General features: G+C 37.9%; 1 protein-coding gene across 6 annotated transcripts in view; it reads left to right on the top strand.

Moving 5' to 3' along the window:
- Positions 1-22872, top strand: part of nrxn2b (neurexin 2b) — a 539034-nt gene that overhangs the window by 252344 nt on the left and 263818 nt on the right. For 4 of the 6 annotated variants that reach the window (XM_060864253.1, XM_060864254.1, XM_060864256.1 and 1 more), the window contains 2 exons: positions 443-747; positions 16071-16094. In XM_060864253.1, coding sequence (XP_060720236.1) covers positions 443-747; positions 16071-16094 — 329 coding nt within the window. The remainder of the gene's footprint in view (positions 1-442; positions 748-16070; positions 16095-22872) is intronic. The other 2 variants (XM_060864255.1, XM_060864252.1) reach the window with 1 other exon arrangement.

Below are 22872 nucleotides of genomic sequence, written 5' to 3'. Positions count from 1 at the left end.
GACATTTTACAGGGCATATGATTAGTAAATAAGTTCTGATGTGAGGGAGGTTTTGGTTGTAAACCCAAATAAATAACTCTGTTTAGAAAATAATTCATTGTAATAAATAGCTACCACGAGCGATCTGCGGGGTCCAAGCATTTTTGTTTGTTTGTATTTTTTTGCAAATTTCACACCCAGTGGATTCTTTTCTTCCAACATTGTACACTGAGTACACAGAACAGTTAAAGGTCCATAGCTGAGCATACTTATCAAGGTTTTTTATTATAGCTCAATGTTAAATGCGTGAAAAGCCCTGCTGAAAACTGATTGGCTGAAGGGTACCAGGGTTTTTGAAGCAACCCAGTGTTGATTAAAGATCCCAGTACAGATTAGCTGGAATTACTGAATAGTTTATCAAATAAACTGAAAACACTGTCTGTTTTTTTTTTTTTTTTTTTAGCAGGTAAAGAAGAATCGGTGGCAACGTTCAAAGGCAACGAGTTTTTCTGCTACGACCTGTCTATGACCCCCATCCAGAGCAGCACGGACGAGATCACGCTGTCCTTCCGAACCCTGCAGCGGAATGGCCTCATGCTCCACACGGGCAAGTCTGCTGATTACGTCAACCTGTCGCTGAAGAGTGGCGCCGTCTGGCTCGTCATCAACCTCGGCTCGGGCGCTTTTGAGGCACTCGTCGAACCCGTCAATGGCAAGTTTAACGACAACGCCTGGCACGACGTCAAGGTCACGCGAAACCTGCGGCAGGTAAGAGAGCGCACTGATAAGTCCTACATCGCAGGATGCTTCAGAAGCTGATTTTTATCTGTCAAGGACGGCATGTTGGGACACAGTGAGGTTGAAATGAGCACGGCAATCTGCAGTTCTTGCAAATTTTATCTTACAAAACCTTCCTTCAGCGATACTGTATATTCAGGTTAAACTAAAGCTGCATTTGGTTGCAAAGTCCATGTTCTTCTTGCCATGTTTTAGCCTCTCTGCTTCCCTAGTGCTCCCCCACATCTTTATTCAGTAACACTTTACGACAGAGATCAACACCGGATCTTCAGTGTGTTTGATTCAAAACTCTCAAAGACTCATGCCTTTAGAACTACATGGACTTTGCTTCCATGTGAACAATAATTGGACACTGGTACAAATAAATATACACATTTACTAATAAATACACATTTCTGAAACTCCACCCATATGTACATGGATATTTTCAAAAATAGTTTTAGTTTTCTATCCACAGAAAGTGTTTTGTCTGACTGGAAACAAAACGTTTTGGAAAATATGGGCAAATTTTTGGACAATTTTCAAAACTCTGATTTTACTTTTATTTTTCTAGTAAGCTAAATGTTTTTGAAATCACGTAGCTCAGAGTCAACTTGCTCATAACCGTAACATCCGTTTTGTGTGGTTTTCTTTTCTTTATAATCTCGCTTTGTTTCATGAGCCTTACAGATATTATGGGTAAAACCCATGCGGAAATATTCAACAGTAATCGCTTCTTCTTCTTCCTCATCAGTCTTCCGCACGCATTAATTCTTTGGTGTGTTTGTATTAGAAAAGGAACATTACGTTAACCTTACGAAATGGAGTCAGATAATTCAGTTATATGGACAATTTAAGTCATCTTTTTACAGAATACATTGAGTTCACAGATTTAACCTTCATCTGCACCCATTATCATCACTGGCTTTAATGTTTTTTCCCATTCAACGCGGTCGCACTCAGTTCTAAAATTAGAGTTTTCATTTATTAAAGCTGTAGCTAATAAGGTGAGCTGCAGATGCTTTGTTTTTTAGTGACGCCTCGTAAAAACGCTTCGTAAAAGCCAACGTGAAAGCTTGCGATGGGAGGAAACACACCTCTAGGGGGCGACGAGAGAATTTATTAAACACACTGTTAATAAATGTAATTCATTTCCCATCTAGAGGGATGCATTTCAGTTAATGCCAAAGGACTCATGCACTAGAACATAACAATATGTGCTGCAAGCTGGGATTCTGTTATTTTTAAAAAGAAATTTGCTGGTCTGACAAATAAATGTTATTCTCTTAATTAATTGCAATTGAATTAAATGCAAGTATTCCTTAATTATGATCAGCTATAAGCATTATTCCCAAATAGACAAGAAACTAGTGGATGCATAGCTTTGCATATTTTATATTAAATGTTATAAGGTATTGATTATCTAAAGGTATAGATATAATGTAAACAAGACATGCGACTAACTAACTAACTAACTAACTAACTAACTAAATAAATAAATAAATAATCCCAAAAAAAACAAGCAAACAGGAACGATAGTTAGAAACCAGAACACAAATGAATAAGAAAGATAGAAAGAAAGAAAGAAAGAAAGAAAGAAAGAAAGAAAGAAAGAAAGAAAGAAAGAAAGAAAGAAAGAAAGAAAGAAAAAGTGCTTCTAAAGCATCTACAATTTCACCAGAGGGGGTATTTATTAGCGTTGAATATTTATATAGATTCCTATTTACCTCGATGTTCTGCCCGTGAGTCATTGTCATGTTTGAGCAGTACAGTCTGACGCCATTGTGTTCAGCTTCCCATGTTATAGTCACAGTCTTGTTACTTGTATTTGTCATGAGTCTTAGTTTTGTTAGTAAAGCAGTGCTTTTATTTCATCTTGCATGTCGGTCTGATTTTCAGTACTCGGACAACTGAGACTACCGCAGAGATCCGGGTTCCATCCCTGTTTAAGGTGGCGTGTCCCTATCGTTACATGGTGTTATCTTCAACCGCAACATTTACAATATTTGGCAGACGTACTTATCCAGAGTGACTTACATTTATTTCATTTATACTGCTGTGGAATTAAGGGTCAAGGTCCTTGCTCAGGGACCCAGAAGCTGCAGCTTGGTGGCCCTGGGATTTAAACTCACAACCTTCCGATCAGTAGTCCAACACCTTAAATTGCGAGCTGAGTAGTCAAGACACTGTTGGCTTTTAATGTGGGAAAACTCTGGTTATGAGTTCAAATCTCAGGGCCACAAAGCTGCCACTCCTGGGCCCCTGAGCAAGGCCCTGGGTCTCAATTGGCTAATTTTATATCAGACTTCCAACTGGTGATAAAATGATTCATATGTTTATTCGTTGAAGTCTCAAGTCAGGATGCAGCTTTGAAATTTTATTCAAATTTAATAACTGGCTTAAACAAGCACACAAGCCTAGAATGTGAAATACACACACACACACACACACACACACACACACACACACACACTCACAGTTACCAGTTTGCCAGTTGGCGGTGGTAGATAACAGCACAGAGATGCAGTCAATTTTACCAGCGATCGGCTTGCTCGCTCCTCGTGCGTCGGCCTGTTTTGGTAATTGTAATTGGAATGAATGGTTTGTCAGCCCTAATAATAGCTATTGTAATTGTTTGCTATTGCGAAAAAAGAGAGAAAACATCGGGGGGTGAGCAGGGAGGGGAAAAAATGGAAAAAGGAAATCTTTTGTCCAAACAAGATTTCATTTACTCTCTCTGTCTCTGTTTTTATCATATGGCAGCTGCATTATGACAAATCGCATCGGAAAAAAACCCAAAGAAGCAGAAGCGGAGAAGAGAGAGTTTGACATTATTAAAGCGTGCCTTCTGGAACAGATAACAAGGACTTTATTAACCAGCTTATGAAAATGGAGAAATGATCTGGTATAAAGTGATAGGATGTAACTTTAGGGGATGTGGGTAGTCTTTGGAGAGAAATAGGTTTTTTTTTAAGATTTTTTATTGTAGCTTGGGTTGTGAATACACACTATATGAACATACAGTATGCTTCACTGGAACTAAGTGTCATGTTCCAGCATGACAACGCTCCTGCGCACAAAGCACAGCTCCATGAAGACCTGGTGTGAAGGTTAAGGTTTGATTAGCAGAACTGGAGTGTCCTGCACAGAGACGTGACTCTTACTCAACCCCACTGAACACCTTTCGGATGGAATGGAACACCAACTGCACCCTAGACCTCCTCCTCTTGTGGCTGAATGACCACAAATCCCCAAACGGATGCATCCAAAATCTAGGAAAGCCTTCAAAGAAGACTTGGACCAAATTACAAACTTTTGGGCTGGTTTGCCCCAGGTGGTCCAGTAAGGTTTTCATTCCAGGAGACCAATTACCAACACCGATCCTGGAGGTTTTGGCAAGTATAGCCATGTAGTGTTGAGCATCTCTGAGGCTCTGCTGTCTTTAGTTAAACATAGAGTGCTGCTTGTAGTTCCAAATTGAAAAAGCAGAAGGCTGTGTAAACTCTGGAGTCTGAGTTTTTGGAGAGGAATCCTTTGTTCAGCTAATGACCCTCATCTGGGGAACGTTCCCCCATTGCTTCCTGTTGCAGCAGAAACATCACAGCATGGCCATGGCAGCATGACTGCAGCACTGCCGGGAGAGGATGCCTGGGTACTGTTATCTCTTTTAATCACTCAGAGAAGTGTGAGCAAGCACAAACACACACACACACACACACACACACACACACACACACACACAGTAGGGGTCAGAGGCGTTTGCTACCAGTCCTTGTTTGTTCATTGGAGTGAAACTAGCTTAATGAGTTTTTCAATCCAACATGTTTTAAATTTACGGCCAAGTGTTATCCTACATACAAAATGCACAAATAGAGAAAGCGTGCACACAGACACACACACGCATACACGCATCTCACAAAGGCATTTATGGAGCAAGGACTCAGTAAGTTCATGTCAGACAGAACCATTCTCTCGTAATCTTTTTGTGTACATGATCTAATAAATGGCAGGATAAAATGATTACAAATAAAGTAATAAATTACACAAAACTCTTCAGTAAAAATGAAGCCGATGAAGTTCAGAGAGCGTATCTTGTTTGTTCAAGTGGAAAACCAAATGAGTCATTTGGATTCTGTGAAACACTAGCACATGCTAGAGGTATGATTATTTTGAGCACACGATCACACATTAGAGCATTTGCAGTAAACATATTTACAAACCTGTGATTCATGACTCTGAATTCAAAGGTGCACGAATTGATTCTGACTGCAAATTTGATGATTCATGATTTGACTCGATCTTCAAAGCTCTTCAAAGCTCATCATTTATGGTGTGACTCCATCAAGGTTGTGAATCGTGACTCGATTCTGACATTTGATCTTTAACTAGGCTTTGACTAGGCTTTCAAATCCTGCCTCACCCAGCTCAACTCTGAAGGCTGAGTCATGAAACATACTGTAAGCTTGGAAGTCGAGCTGGATGAGGCAGGACTTGTAAGGTTTGAACTCAAATCCCAGTTACAGATCAAATGTCAGAATCGAGTCACGAATCACAACCTTTGATGGAGTCACACCATGAATTATGAGCTTTGAAGCCAAAGTCAAGTCAAGAATCAGAGCTTTCAAGGATGAGTTATGAAGCAAAAGCTTGGAAGCTTTGATTCTTGACTTGACTTTGGCCTTGAAGCTTATAATTTGTGACTCAACTCCAACTCGACTCTTAACTTTAGCACTTATGGTTTGTAACTTGACTGCAGCTTTAAAGCCTGCGCTTTGTGAGTTAACTTCGATTCCAAGGCATTTGACTCAAGCTTCTGAGTCAAGCTGGTTTGTTACTCAACTCTGACTTGCAAGCTTATGGTTTGTGACTCAGACTTCAAGGATCAGGATTTGGACTAGAATCTGACTTATGACTCAAAATCATTTTGGGCTCGCTCACTAGTGTGTTAAATAACTCAGAGAGTTAAAACAAAAAAACAACTCATTAAACCATTCATTGCTTTAAAAGTCTATGTACACTGTGATAGGGGTGTGTGTGTGTGTGTATGTGTGTGTGTGTGTGAGTGTGTGCGTTCTCTGATAATTGCATTATTGATGCTATTGACATGATTTGTTAGACCAATGAACAAGATTCTACTTATAGCTGTAGCTTTGTATAATTAATAGAATCAATATTCCAATCTGTAACACACACACACACACACACCACATCCTGAACACAATACATAGACGAAATGGTCCAAACCTCAACAGTAAAAAAAAACTCTTAAATCCAAGTGTGATACCGTGTGTGAGTGTGTGTGTGTGTGTGTGTGTGTGTGTGTGTGTGTGTGTGTTTCACTAGCAAGGCTCAAATGAAGACGAAATCTTGCATTTGTGACATTTCTATCTTCATATCACGAACACGTGAGGCAAAACACATGTGTGAATTTCCAAATCAACAACTCACTCTGAACCGTTTTCAAAAAGATGTCAAAGCCGTCGCCTCTGTGTGCGTGTGTGTTCTCATAATTTTGCGAGTGGGTGTGAGATGTGTGAATTTGGCAAGAGGCAGAACAGACTAAGGAAATGCTTGGAAAAAGGGAAATAAATAATACAGGGTATAAAGACGGCTTTGATTGGCTTCAGACAGCGCAAGAGCGCCACTGTGTGGTCACCTGAATGGTAACACTAACCTGAGTCAAAGCCACTTACAGCATGATGTCATGTTTGTGTGTGTGTGTGTGTGTATGTGTGTGTGTGTGTGTGTGTGTGTGTGTGTGTGTGAGAGAGAGTAAAAAATCAAGTAAACCTCGATTAAGTCTGATATTTTACATTTACAGGAATTAACAGACGCCCTTATCCAAAGCGACTTACATTTTTATCTCATTATACTGTACAACAGAGCAATTGAGGGTCAAGGGCCTTGCTCAGGGGCCCAGTAGAGGCAGCCTGGCAGACATGGGAATCGAACTCACAACCTTCCGAGTGGTAATGAAGCACCTTAACCACTAGACTTCCACATCCCATATTTCAATGCATCTTAAATCCGTGTTACTCAATCTGGAGGTTGCCAAACCTGCCAAAAAATAGAATATGTCTATTTAATGCAACACATTTTCCACATTATTAAACTTTCAGATCAATCGAGAAAAAAAAAACAAGGCTTAATACTTGACATCTGGTCACGTGACTACACTGAATTTGAATAGGATTATAACTTGATGTCATTTCTATGAACCACGTGTTTTTTAGAACCGGAATATGTTGGATATCTCCTTCAAAGGTGCCCTGATTCACACACAAAGATATATCTTGGACGTGGCAGCCACAGACATGCGAGGTGAAATGAAAGTTAATTAGCTGCATAACCCGGGTCTGAATACTGTAACCACCGGGAGTAGAAGGAGTTTAATCCACAGGCAGGGTCACAATAAACAGGCATGAAGTCGAAAACCGGAACAGGACAAGTGCTAACAAATCCAAATCGAAGGAACACAGTTTACATTTAGCAGACACTCTTGTAAAGAGTGACTTAGAATTTATTTCAATTTATACAACTGTGAGTTAAGGGCCTTGCTCAGGGGCCCAACAGTGGCAGCTTGATGGACCTGGGATTCAAACTTAAGACCTTCTGGTCAGTAGTTCCATTTTTGCTATGTGCATCGACTCTCACCTTATTTTCTCAATCGTGTAGCCTGGGATGTGTTAGCCTAGTGGCTCCATTGTTGGACTATTGACCGGAAGGTCTTGAGTTTGAATCCCAGGTCCACCAAGCTGCCACTGCTGGGTTAAGAAACAAATAACACTTTGCGATTTAAACGTATGTAGAATCTGGAAATCACCTTGAACTGGAAGGAAGCTGCTCAAAATTCATGCAAGGAATACTGGAATGACTTTAACGAAATTATAAATGAAATAAAAAATATAATTAACAGTTGTATTAATGTTTCTTTGACAATCTAGAGCAAAGTTTCTATTAAAAGCACAGTATTTCTTTGAATGATTTTTTAATAAAAATTTCTTGAATTGGAATTGACTTACTAGAGTGTTTGGGGGAAAAAAGAAATATAGAAATATTATATAGAAATATGATTGGATAGTTACTGTTGCTCTTTAATGAAACACACAACTTTAATTAGAGAAATTTACATCGGATATATCAAACCTCCTAAACTCTCCTAGCTCTAGAGCCGATAATTAAACAATTGAAGCCAGACAGGTAAGACGAGTAAAAACTCTGAACAAAGTTTGATTTGTTCACACACCAGACAAAGGTTGTGTGTGTGTAGTGTTCTGCTACACTCTGATGGTATATATGGTCGCCTATTGATTTTGCCACAGGGCCTTCTGGCCCAGCGGTGCTCCAGTTTATATGAGCCGCAACAAATACAGTATCAAACTAGTAAACAGCCGAGCATCGAGTACTGTAAGGAAGGAGGGGTTGGAGGAAGAGGATAGAGTGTTTGGAGGTATGTTGTACTTGTCCTTCACAACACCCTCACGTGTCTAATATCGATTTTCAAGGTTAAGGGAGGAAAAAAAGAAGTCGAAACAAGCTTTTATTTGTTCGGACGCTTCAAATGGCGTGGCGTCTGTTTGGAGCTGAAGGATTTATACAAATGTAAAAAGTCAGCATAGTGAGGAATGCTTTTTCTTCCCTTATTTCTGCTTGCTTTGCAGCTCTCAGCAGTTCCTTGATGAATGGACTAAGAAAGAGAGAGAGAGAGAGAGAGAGAGAGAGAGAGAGAGAGAATTAGATGTATGCTTCAGTATTATTCTGTTTAATCCTCACATACAATAAATGCCATGAGTTTAGCATTCATCATAATGTCAGCTTTGAATAATTAAGTGAAGCGACTTTGTTTTGCTGAATAACAAATAACAAATGCCGGCGTCGTGTTTTATCAGAAACGACAAAACAATGTTTATGTTTTTGCGCTCCGGGTAGCGTTTAGTAATATCGGTACAGTGAGTAAATTTCTTTACACGTACAAGTTTATTAGATGATTGGTCAGAAGATTGAATAATATTTCAAGATTCAAAATATTTATCACATACACAGATATATAGAGTATCTGGCCTACCACTTTTTGGACTGTTCATATAGTAAAAAAAATAATTAAATAAATAAATAAATAAAAATATAATAAATAATATAATAAATATTTATAAAATAAATTAATTCATAAATACAGATTTATTTATTAATTTATTTATTTGTTATATATTAAAATAAAATTTTAATTTTATGATTTTAAAATTTAAAATTTTAAAATTTTAATTTTATATTTTAATACTATATTAATATTTTAAATATATATTTTATATTTTAAAATAATTTTTAAATATTTGTTTTCATATTTCATAATTAAGTAATTAAAAAATGAAACTAAAATGCAGAACCTGCAAAAATAAATGATAAAAAAAATTTGAAATTTTTTACAAATTTTGCAATTTTACATTTACATTTACAGCATTTGGCAGACGCCCTTATTCAGAGCGACGTACATAAGTGCTTAAATCTCTAACATTGAATCAATAATGCTGGCTCACTAGGTTACATACTTAAGATACCATGAGTTTAAAAAGTGTCAAAGGTTGTGTGTGTTTTTTTTTTTTTAAATGCAAAAGATAAGGAAAGAAGTGCTAGTTGAAGTGTTTCCTGAATAAGTAGGTCTTCAACCGCTGCTTGAAAATAGCCAGTGACTCAGCTGTCCGGACCTCTAGGGGAAGTTCATTCCACCACCTTGGTGCCAGAACAGAGAAGAGTCTTGTAGTATACTTGCCTCTTATCCTGAGAGATGGTGGAACCAGTCGATCAGTGCTGGTAGATCGGAGGGTGCGGGGTGCAGTGCGAGGAGTGATGAGGGCTTTGAGGTAAGACGGAGTTTGTCCGTTTTTGGCTTTGTAGGCCAGCATCAGTGTTTTGAATCTGATGCGTGCAGCTACCGGAAGCCAGTGGAGGGATCGCAGCAGCGGGGTGGTATGCGAGAATTTAGGCAGGTTGAAAACAAGCCATGCAACTGCATTTTGGATCATTTGCAGAGGGCGGATTGCGTTCATAGGTAGACCTGCCAGCAGTGCGTTGCAGTAATCCAGTCTAGAAATGACAAGAGACTGAACAAGTACTTGAGCAGCCTGTGAGGACAAAAATGGCAGAATCCTTCTAATGTTGTAGAGAAGAAACTGACATGAGCGAGTCACATTAGCAACATGAGAGAAAAAGGACAGTTGATTGCCCATGGTTACCCCAAGGTTGCAAGCTGTGGCTGAAGGGGAGATCAGATCGTTGTGCAAGAATATAGCAAGGTCATGACCTGGGGATGAATCACCTGGGATGAACAGCAGTTCAGTTTTGCTAGGATTGAGCTTTAACTGATCTGCAGTCATCCATGATGAAATTTCTGCCAGACATGCTGAGATCCGATCAGAGGCTGTGATATCTGAGGGTGGGAAAGAGAAGATAAGTTGTGTATCATCAGCATAGCAGTGGTAAGAGAACCCATGTGAGGAAATAACTTCACCAAGAGAGTGAGTACTGCATACAGGGAGAAAAGAAGAGGACCAAGTACTGAGCCCTGTGGGACACCAGTGGAGAGTATGCGTGGAGCAGATGTCACTCCCCTCCATGTTACCTGATATGAGCGTCCTTCCAGGTAGGAAGCGAACCATTCCCAAGCTGATCCGCAAAACCCAAGACTCCTGAGGGTGGATAAGAGAGTCTTGTGGTTGACCGTATCAAACGCTGCTGAAAGGTCAAGAAGGATAAGGATGGATGACAGTTTGGCATTTATTTTATGGCATATAATAGCAGCAATATTACGTATAATAACGATGAAGTTGTGATTTTAACAACATTGTGGTGATTTTAACAATGAGTGTTGTATCTAACAGGAGCAGCTCAATTACAGTGATGCATATGGGAGATGCTTAACAGAAATAATCACCCTAAATACAAGCTCAATAACATAATGAATCACTGCTCTGGTGAAGCGCAGAGATGTTTCAGTAAAGTTTTTTTGGAAGTGTTTAAGTAAAGTTTTTTTGGGAGTCTCCAGTGTCAGGGCTTTGTTTGCTTTATTCCTTCACACACAAATGTCTGTCTAATACATCACTCTCTGTTTGTATTCATTTCTTCATTTATTTGTTTGTTTATGTATTTATGAATTTGTTTATTTCATTTTTTACTTACTTATGTATTTATTTATTTGTTCATTTCTATATTTGTTTATTGTATTTTTTACTTACTTACATATTTATTTATTTGCTTGCTTAGTAATTCATTCATTCATTCATTCATTCATTCATTCATTCATTCATTCATTTTCTACCGCTTATCCGAACTTAGTAATTCATTTAGTTATGTATGTGATTAATTCATTTTTGTTCAGTTTCGTTTGTTCTTCTGTCAGTTCATTAAATATTTAATGGTTGGTTTGTTTGTTTGTTGATTGTTTGTATTGTTACTATAGGCAGATTGTCCCTATGAGGGAATGAGTGTTTATACCTGCAAGTATGTAAGTAATAACAGGTAGTGAATTGTCAGACGGTTGTTCCACATGGTTCCACTTGGTTCCAGTGGTGCTCAGTAGTGGCACAAAGTAATTATGGCTCTGGGTTGTTGCTCGGCAGATCAGGATTCAAGCCCCAGTACTGCCAACCTGCCACTGCTGGGCCCTTGAGCAAGGCCCTTAACTCTCTTAGCTCCAGGGGCACTGTATCATTTCTGACCCTGTGCTCTGTCCCCAATCTCCAAAGCTAGGACATGTGAAACAGAATTTCACTCTGCTGTAATGTATATGTGAATCAAAATAAAAGCTTCTATAAAAACAGTGTGACAGAAAAAAAATAATTCAGTTGCTGAACACTAAAACACTTTAGGGAGGTGACAGAAAAGTCTGTTGTTTATTTAATCAGAACAAAATGCTATTGTGTTTTGTTCCTCAGGATAGTGTGTAACTGTGTTCACTCTGTGCTCATTAGTATAAATGAGTACAACATGATGCAAAGCCAACACAACTAATTGTGTGTGTGTGTGTGTTTAGTAACATTTAATATTAATTAAAGAGCAAATGTGTTTCTTTAATATAATCTCTAATCTTTAATAGGAAAGTATATTTCAAATACTTTAGTATTTTATGAAAAATGTTGATCCAGTTATAGGGGGCACGGTGGATTAGTGGTTAGCACGTTCGCCTCACACCTCCAGGGTTGGGGATTCGATTCCTACCTCCGCGGCTCGTGCCTCGGGGGTTTCCTCCGGGTACTCCGGTTTCCTCCCCCGGTCCAAAGACATGCATGGTAGGTTGATTGGCATCTCTGGAAAATTGTCCCTAGTGTGTGAGTGCGTGAGTGAATGAGAGAGTGTGTGTGTGTGCCCTGCGATGGGTTGGCACTCCGTCCAGGGTGTATCCTGCCTTGATGCCCAATGACGCCTGAGATAGGCACAGGCTCCCCGTGACCCGAGGTAGTTCGGACAAGCGGTAGAAGATGAATGAATGAATGAATGTTGATCCAGTTTGAACCTGTTGGAGCCAGTTCAAGTTTAAACCCGGACCACCCAAGGTTGTCTCTGGAGCACTGCACTCAAAGTATCTTAAGAAGGAGGAATCAGAGAGCAGCCATTACACAAATACACTGCATCTCATATTAGGTTTCATACTGGACCTCAGTCTACTATCCAAACCCTGACATTTAATCTTCCTAGTTATTCAAACTGATAGCTAAAATTCAAGACAACTCCAATTAGGTGTTAAAAACTTGCAGATTTCTATGCTTTAGTCAGTCCACCTGATTTACAGTTTTATACATTACAGAAATGAAAGCAAAATCAAGCAAAATCAAGCAAACTCTTATTCTGATATCATATTCTGAGGAGAATATTCCAGAATCAATGCATGTTATCCGCATATTTGTGCCAAGGACTTGACTTGTGACATCACAACATGCTTTCAGCCACACCTCTGCCATTCACATGCGTCGATCACGAGTACAGCTGTCGTAGAAAATAATTACATACTGTATGTCTTTTCACTGGTAGGTGTTTAAAAAAGATTCCTGTGCTTGTAATCTAGCCAGTATAAGTAGTCTTTCATTTAAAAAACAAAAAAAATGGCTTCAAATTTCTGGAAATCCTGTTTACTACTAATTCTGATGGACACTAATCCACAAACCTGTCGAGGCTACACCTGACCATACACAGGTCATTTTTTTTCAGAGCCTGTCCTCCATTTTGTGGCTATGTGTGTGTGTGGGTGTGCGTGCAGTGTGTGTGCGTGCAGTGTGTGGCTCCAGATGGCTGCTGTCACTCTCTCTCTTGTCACAGGAGGGCTGTAAGCAGAGGCTCAGGGCTGTAATTTATCCATTCTGAAGTAGGAATGAAGAGAGGAAAAGAGTCATTATAAAAATAAAAAAAAAATAAAAAATAAAAAAAAGGATGGGGAAGTCAATTCACATCCGCTGTGGAGGAAAGTAAATGAGAGGGTCAGAGAGAGAAAGAGGGAGAGAGAGAGAGAGAGAGAGAGAGAGAGAGAGAGAGAGAGAGAGAGAGAGAGAGAGATTGAAGAAAGAAAAAGCCAGCCAGCAGATGTTTCTCATCATCACCAAAATGTCACAAGTGGATAGGTTGTGGAAAAGTGTGTGTGTGTGTGTGTCAGTGTGTGTGTAAATCAGTATGAATGTCTGTAATTCTGAATACTGAATATTCACAGTCTGTGTACAGTTGCAGGTGCACTACTACGCTTCCATTTCACCATCTTCTGCATTTCTATGCCGTAAAAGAGGCGTCCGATGTCCACTGTGTGTTAGCTCGTTAATCTAATTCTGGGTTTGCCCTTTTCACGCAGGCCGTCCTCTTGTACAAGCATCACCTCCATCTTGCTGACTAATTTTTCCACGTCCGAGTATGTGTAATTTCGAGTTTGTGCTCAGTCGACCTTTTTTTGCTTCCCTTTGAACGGTCCGGCGGAACGGAAATCGGCTCACGGGACATTTTCAATCAGTATTAAAAAAAATGAAGTATTTTATTGTCAGTCTGATAAAAGAAAATGAGTCAGGACTCTGTTGGGTTCGAGCGTGAGATGCGGATAACCTCAGACAGAATTTTATCGGTTGAAGATAAAACCTTCAGATTTTTGATGCTTATAAACAAGCTTTGAAGTTTTCTGTTCTTTAACCAGGTTTTCACCTTGAAGATTTTCTCTTCGTCCTAGTCACGTATAATAATAACGATCGTTTATCTCTTCGCTTCCACGTCGCCCTCATCCCTCTTAACGCACTCACGCTAATTTCTTAATCATTTTACAATAGGTCTGTTTGCTAGAGATTGTAACGGTTTGGTGAGTGTATAAAGATGAATGGTGCAGTAATCGGATTTAACAAGCTCTTTCTCTGTGCTGGTTCGGTCGATGAGATTTCAGCCTGACATTTCAACAGTGTAAAATCTAAAGCCGCTCTCAAATATTAGGAGCAGATTAGGACTCGTTTCCGTTTCGTCGTCAAGGTTTATCAGGAAAGTGTGTTTAAATTCCTCTCCGCGGACCACCGCGTGCTCAAGATGTCCTGTCAGTTGTTCCTCAGCAGCCTCATTTGTTGTCTTGTCCTATGCAGCCCCTTTCACTCGACAGCAGGATACATCAACCTCGAACCTGGTTTTTGTGTGAAACTCCTCGATAAAGGTTTTTTTTCACATTATCTTACGTATAGAATGTGGTTCTTTTGGAGTGTGCAGCACGTGTAAGGGTTTAGAGGTGATCAGAGAGAGATATCACAGAGCGCTGAAACCGACCTCAGTCATCCACGGCAATTACAGCTGTATCTCGGATGGCGTGGAAGCCCGAATGTGTAAAAGAAATGCTTTAAGAGTTAAAACTAAATGAACCATTGATATTTATTTGGGTTTAGACTCATGTTACACTAGAGGATTTCCATGGTAGGTTTTCTTGAGCAACAGTAACGGAGATAGAGTTCAAACCCCTGCTCTTATGCACAAGCAAGCAAACAAACTAAAAAAAATCTGGGATAGAAAATAAGGACTGAATGTGAAACTAAAAGGTTTTGTATTGTTTGATCTGTAATTTTGTGGTCAATTGTAACACTGTATAAGGAATCTCACTATTTCACAGCTAGTAGCACTAATTTCATTAGATAATAATTCAAGGTCATGAAGAGGTCATAATGGTTACACAGGATACAAACTTTAAAAAAAAAACAGTGTGTGTTAATTCATTTATTTGTGTTTGTTTGTTTTCAATTTATTTAGTTAGATTTGAAAAAAATGTTAGCTTGAAAATGAAACAAAATAAAGAGCTAAATCAGGGACCCACCCAAAAAATGAAGGTGTCTACTATTTATCCAAAGGCATGAGTCTTTAAAGTGTTTTTGATGTGATGAAGATATGATGCGATAATAAATATAATTATGTTCTTTTCCAGATCCAGGAAGGCTCATGGCATCTATGATATCTATTCTCTCTATCTTCTCCCTCCTTCTTGCACACTATCTTTTCTATATATATATAAATACAAGTGCACTAAGGACAGTGAGATCTCAAAGAAATAAAGGATTAGAACTCGACCTTCCAGGACTAGCCAATTAGAATGTTTGTCCTTGTCACACAAACAAGCCCCGCCCCCCTTTAAAATTTTTTTATCTTCCCTTAATGTTCCTCTCTCTTTCTCTCTCTCTTTCTCTCTCTCTTTCTCGCTCTCTCTCTCTCTCTCTCTCTCTCTCTCTCTCTCTCTCTCTCTCTCTCTCTCTCTCTCTCTCTCTCTCTCACTCTCCTGGAGGTGATTTTATGCTAACTCTTGTGTCTTCTTACTAACCAAACAGCTTCAATTTCTTCCAGTTTGATTTGTACTTTTTTGCGTTGTTTTCCTTACCTTTTGTGTCCATTTGAAATGACTAACATTGTCTCATTCACGGAATGTCGGACCATCTGTTGTTTTTTATACTTAACTTGCGTACTTACATACTAACCTCTTTATGAAATTGTCATTCTTTTAATTGACAAACCAATCAATGAAGACATCATATATATATAAATATATAATAATTTAATCATTCGGATTAGTCCTCTTTTGTTTTCTTTTTTTTTTTTTTTTTTTTTTGAAAATTAAATAAAATATTATTCAGTAATTCTATATGATTTTACTCAGTTAGAAAAAAAAAAGAGAGATATTAGACACCGGTTGGGCTTCAACCATGCTTTCAAAATCATTTAGCAGTTAAGCTACGTCTCCACTAAAGAGACAAAAACTAAATGACCTTTATTGAATTCACGGTTTGTCACAGCTATATTTTTTTTTCTTCCCCCTCCCCTGTTTTCTCCTAAAGCACTCAGGCATTGGACACGCTATGGTAAACAAACTGCATTATATGGTAGATATCATTCTAATTGTCTTCTACTTTGGTTTGCCCTGGATTTCCGTTTCCTCTTTCTATTCTGTTTGCTTTTACTGACTACACAATCTTCCATCGGTCTCAAGGTAGCCACAAAAAATAAACAAATAAATAAATCAAGTACCACATTTTAGTTTCTTTTTTCTTCCACCATTATTATTATAATAGCTGTGTCTGCTTTTCACCCATGTAGGCTTTATTATTTTATATATATATATATATATATATATATATATATATATATATATATATATATATATATATATATATATATATATATATACACACATTTTTTATTTATTTGTTTGTTTGTTTGTTTGTTTGTTTGTTTGTTTGTTTGTTTTGCATTTCATCATTTCCCTAAACTAGTGAGATCAAAAGCTATGCATTAAACAATAAGAATAATAAATTAAGACTCATCTTTATATATATATATATATATATATATATATATATATATATATATATATATATATATATATATATATATATATATATATTTCTCTCCTATTTTTTTTTTGTTTTCTTAACCAAAATAATAAGAATTATTCAAATAATAATTAGTTACATTTCATAAGTGGAAATGATCATGTAACATGACTCTAATGGCTGGCAGTAAATGCAAAAGTTTGTACACCTTTAAGCTCCCCAATTGCGCGAAAGCTCCATTTTGTGATTCAGTTCTGACCTCATAGACACATTGGGCTGTTTAACGGTTTCTGACATAATCTACAATGCCACTTTGACTACCTGCTGAAATGCGATTGAGTCCAGTATCTAAAGCTAATAATGCAGCAGAGCTTTAATCCTTCATTTTGTCCATTTCTCAGCTCTCGTGCTAATACAGCTGTGGTTGCCACCAGTGCTTGTCGTCTCATACGCCTTGTATAGCAAAAGTCTAACATTTACTATTACTTGTATGTTAGATTTCTCTGGAAAAATGAGAAAAACCATTTGTACAGTATGACTATAATACAGTATGACTCTTTAAAAAGTCTGAGAGGAAATTCAGGAAATATAATGACACCCACCATGTTAAGACATGGAAGAATTACAAGATTGAGCTGTTTTGTTATGAATTAATATTAACTGCATTATTATAAATCCTATAACTTGCTGTTAAAATGTATTAATTTCCTGACTCATTCCAGTCATATGTTAACTCTACAGTTCTAATTTTTTTTTAGATAAATAAATTAGAAAAAGTTTGAAACTTTCAACATCAACTATTTCGCAACAGCATTATGATTATATAATTAGTAATATTTTGCATGTATAAATGTTTCCTACTGCCTGACATCAGATTCATGACATGATATTACCTATTATCACTAACCCTAACCCAAAACTCTTTACCTGGCCTTATTATCCCTGCATGCAAGCAAATCTCTTCAAAATTCCTACGATAATCAGCTACATAGCATCCAGTTATGTATGCATATGTAAATGTATATACATATTTAACGCTCATGTATATACATGAAGCCTATAAGTATATCTACACTTTTTGTTTTATTTTTTCGTTCTCATTATTGGACAAGAACTTCATCCGATCTTACTAAGAAAAGAAAAGAAAGGAGAAAAAGAAGTTAGAGGGAAAGAACTTTGTTGCGTACAGTTGAGTGAATTCATTTGCACACAGAAAGGAGTTTAATCAGTAGGACTTTTGGGGAAAAAAATACATTTTAGAGAAATTCTGTTAGAAATGCATTTGTATGCAGTTGTTGTGCTTTTTATGAGAAATTTAAACAGCAGCTCAAATAGTTTTGGCAACATTTAGATACCGAGTTGCTTAGTGTTTACTCTAAGAACAAAACTCTTTCCCTTTTTCTTCGGTTTTTCTTTATTTTAAATACGGCATTTTTATTAATCTATTTATTTATTTTTTTATCATTAAAGCATTTTTTTTCACTGCTGCATTTTGTGTAGCATGGATTCACCGATTATTATATTACTTCTACCCATCTCTATCCCGGGAGGGTGTCTGTGTTGCCCAAGCCGACGACTTTTCGGCTTGCACGAGTGTTTGGTTTAAAATTTTTTGGGTTCATTTGGGTTCATTTCTCTCACCTTGCCTTATGATTAACCCCCATAACCAACTAAACATCTGTGGAGGTTTTATGTTCTTCCCTGGTGCAGTGGTGTGGTTTGTAGTTTTATTTTTGACACCCTTCTCTCATCGCTACTGAGTGGTTTAAGTTGGCCTTTTCTTTGGTGTGAGGCCTTTGTTGGTTTTGATTTCGCTAAAGATCCTCAGAACTGCATGGCTTTTTTCTCCACCATAATAGCAGTTTTAATTTTTGTTTGTTTTTGGATGGATTGCTTTCTTTTGTTATTAACAACAACAAACCCCTTATCACCAACCAACTTGAGATTTCTGACAAACCCGATCTGATTTTCAAATCAAATCGTAGAGGATTTCTCCAATTGACTACTCCAGTTGTGTTTCTTCTAATTTTTTTTACTAAATTTACTAAAACCTAAATCTGTTACTAATACAATTGTTTGAACCAGACCTTTGTTATAACTGTACTAACAACCATTTTTGTGTCTGACTTTCCCTTACTTACTAAAGTACTAACCGATTTCCCTCATCCCTCAACCCAGTATCTTAACACCTATTTAAAGTCCCCCTTGGCCAATAGCTTGTTCACCTCCTTCTCTATTTGAAGCCCCTAGTTGTATTTAAATGTTTAGCGATTTACTTGGCTAGTTCAGTTGGCTTGATTTTTACATTTGGAATGATGTTGGAATCACAGTTTGCACGGTTTTGGAGTACCATCTGTCTTTCATAAGTCTGAAGAGAAACTGTGGATTGTCATCAAGCTGCCAGCCACCTGTGCAAAGATTCATGAGTGAAAATGGCCCTGCCACCAATACATGGCAATTTAGACCAATGTTTTCCAAGGTACACCAATGTACACAGATGTACACTGATATATACTGATGAACACCAATGTAAACATATGTATACCAATATGTTCACCAATGTACACATATGTATGCCAATGTACACTGATGTATATTTGTGTACACTTATGTATGCCAGTGTATATTGATATATATTGATATACACGAGTGTACACCAATGTACAGCAGTGTACACCAAAATTCACCAATGTACACTGATGTGTGCCAATGTACACCCGTGTACACCAATATTCACAAATGTACACTGATGTGTGCCAATGTACACCCGTGTACACCAATATTCACAAATGTGCACTGATGTATACTGATGTTTGCCAGTTTACACTGATGCAAATATGTGTACACTAATGTACACCAATATTCACCACCATTCCAATGTATACTGATGTACACCATTGTACATCAATGTCCAACAATGTATAACAATGTACATTAGTGTACACCAAAGTTAATCAATGTATGCCAATATATGCTGATGTACACCACTACACTAATGTATGCTGAATGCCAATGTACACTGATGTTATCTGATGTACATCAGCATATGCCAATGTTCATACAGCAATATATGCTAGTACACCAATGTACACCAATATATGCCAATGTGCACCAATATATGCTTATTTACAATAATTTACACAAATATATGCCAATGTGCACCGATGTATAATATGATTTGGAAGCAAGGTGAGTTATCATTTGGCCTCTTTTTGTCCAACCTAGTGGCAGTCAAAGGTAAGTACAATGAATGCATTGTGAGAAAGTATTTGAAATTTGTTTAATGAGTTGGATACGATGGAGTTCGTGCTACATTGTAGAATGAACTAAAATTATGTCTTGAGTAACTGGGAGATATGGGATTAACCATTATAGGACAAGAGAGTGGTGACAGTACAATTTCATTTATGATATCATACTACTTGTACTGAACCTGATCACCCTCTGAGCTACAAATATCATCCAAGGCGCTATTTCTAGAATTAATTCACATGCATGGATGGAACTTTGTCTGTGAGTGTGTGTGTGTGTGTGTGTGTGTGTGTGTGTGTGTGCATGCATACAAGTGCTTGTGCAATGGACGTAAACTGTCCATTGAAACCTGAATGATCAAAATATTGACTAACCCCTTAAAGATATCTTTGGCTTGCTCTCTTAAAGCAAATGCCACTGCTTTGGATATGCATGGGCGGTCAAAATTTTTCTAGCATACAAATGAAAAAGGCACCTGAGGCAAGTTTCACTGTGTCTGACTTCGGTGAGCTTTACAGCACTTAAACCTGGCTGGAGAGAGAGATAAGAAGACTCTGGGCATGGTTTGGGCATATCTGAAGTCCTAGGGGGAGGAGGGTTCTTTAAACATGGCTAAAGGTGCTTTCACATATTCAGCAGTTTGTCTGGTTGAATCAAACCCTGGTGTGTTTTCTCTCTTTGCTGGGGTTCTTTAGGCAGGTAAGAACACTTCAGTGTAATCGCACTTGGGTGCGGACCAAAAAAAACAGCTTAAGACCGTGTAAGCAAGTAAACTTCCAAGTGAACTTTAGAGGAGTAGCAAGACTCAACTCTATATTAACCCAACTGCCAGAAGTGAAATAAACATGTCGTGTATTCTGGGTAATGCGTTAAATTTTTTTTCTTTTCTAGGTACAAACTGAGCCTAGGGCCTGAGCTGTAGTTCTGCAGAAATGCCATGTGCTCCAGATATTTGGCTTAGCAAAACGAAAAGAGCAAATAAACCCCGGATACGTTTTACACCAGTTAATTAAGCAATTATTTTTCTTTGGCTCTGTTTTCTGTGTATTTAGGTGATTTTGTTCGCTTGCTATCTGTACTTTATCTGTAAAAGGTTTGTCTTCTCTTCTTCACTGCTAGATTTTTAACTAATCAGTAAGTGAAAGCCATGTTGTAATTTAGCCATTGTCACATTTAGCCCTTTTTTCATTCAAGCTTTAGTATGTGTAGTGTGAACCACATACACATGAAATAGGATATAAACCCTAATCTATTCATTCATTCATTGCAGCAAATGGGCTGAGGTGTGACTAAGCCCTGACAGTACCTGTATTTACAGTGCGATAAATCCGAAGACTCAAGGTAAGACACCTAATGTAAATGGTGTCTCAGTGATCGTTCGACATTCCTCGAAAAATGTTTGCCAGAGAAGAAAAATATTGTATTTTCTTCTAGTACTAATGCTGGCAGACAGTCATTTTTAAACTGCTAATCGTTTCCTTTCGTTCAGCATGATCAAAAGCAGGCCATTATATGAGATTTATAAAATGGTGTGTATGTGTGTGTATGTGTGTGTGTGTGTGGTGTAGCATTTCTGGAGTTCAATAAAACAGATAGATTTTCTCTTTGATTCACTGGGCTGTAGCCATATGCCTTTTTTTATTTTTGTCTACCGTCACTTAACTGGAATCTGTTATCGCCCGGCTGGTCTGCTAAAATGAAACGTTTTGCCGTCTGGCTCATTTTTGGACACCCTTGACAACGTTATGATTACTGCGAAAGCAGTTAGTCAGTCACAGGCTATTCAAGAGTAGAAGAATGGCCTGTCAGCTCACTTTTAATATATATAAAGTAGGCTCTGCAATCTTGCTGGGACCAATGCATCAATTTAAAATAATTACCTCCGAACTGACAGGAGATCAATTTTCCCATATATATCAGTATAAGCTTGTGACAGCAAGATGGAGAATCTAGTCCAGCATTTTTTTAATGCCATGAGCCTCTGCAGTGTCTTTCAGCAGATCTGCTGGGTGTTAGGGAGAAGTTCTGTAGCTCTGTGCTGTGAGGATTCAAAATAACTAGATGAAATGGTAAGAGAGGGTGAGTTGCTTTATTCTGTGCTTATGCATTATAAAGCCCCTATCTAGGTACCCTTCAAATAAAAAATCACCTTATATTTTTTACCAGCATAAAAAATAAAATAAGAACAAAAGTATGTTCAACATGATTATACATAGACATTGGACTCAATGTCATTTGAATGACTTTTGAATGACTTTTGAGCTACATAGTTAACCTATCATATCATTTCTTTAGATATTGGCCCAACGTCCTCGATAGCAGAAGTTTGTTTTTGCATGAGTTTAAAATCAAATCCGCAAAATTCTCCTGAAGCTTTTTTTTTACGCCGATATGAGATCATGATGCAAGAACCTGAAACCCAAGCTGAGCCTAATATCTCTGCTACTGTGTCCATTACTGTTTTCCCAGATGCTATGAAAAGGACTAATCATGGCTATATTTATACAGTTACATTTAAATTTACAGCATTTGGCTGACACCTTTAACCAGAGCGGCATAAAAAAGTGCTTTACAAAAGTCTCTATCAGTGAATAGAATTAAATCGATACTGGTTCAGTAGATCACAGACTTAAGATACCATCAGCCTAAAACTCTGTTGGGAGGAATTATAGCACTGTTTATGAATACTTTAAACAAACAGGGAAAATAAAAGCTAGTTTCGGTAAGAATTAGGTCTTCACTTGTCGTTTGAAGACAGCCAGTGACTCAGCTGTTCAGACATCTAGGAGAAGTTCATCCCAACACCTTGGTGCCAGAACAGAAAAGAGTCTTGATGTATACCTACCTCTTACCCTGAGAGACTGTAGGCTCAGTCGAGGAGTGCTAGAAAATCGTGACATACACATGAATAGTGCTATGTGATAGGAGCGTAAACATCGGCACGTCCAACAAGCGTTACACGGCTCCTAAATTCTGTCTGATTAGGATATCAGGATGTTCTATATGTTATTCGGTGTGTACGTTGTGGCTGAATGACAGTTTGACATAATTCGGT

This window comes from Tachysurus vachellii, chromosome 2 (genome assembly GCF_030014155.1).
Source record: "Tachysurus vachellii isolate PV-2020 chromosome 2, HZAU_Pvac_v1, whole genome shotgun sequence".
Taxonomy (NCBI): domain Eukaryota; kingdom Metazoa; phylum Chordata; class Actinopteri; order Siluriformes; family Bagridae; genus Tachysurus; species Tachysurus vachellii.
Note: the sequence above shows the minus strand (reverse complement) of the source record. Positions and strands in the feature narration are given on the sequence as shown.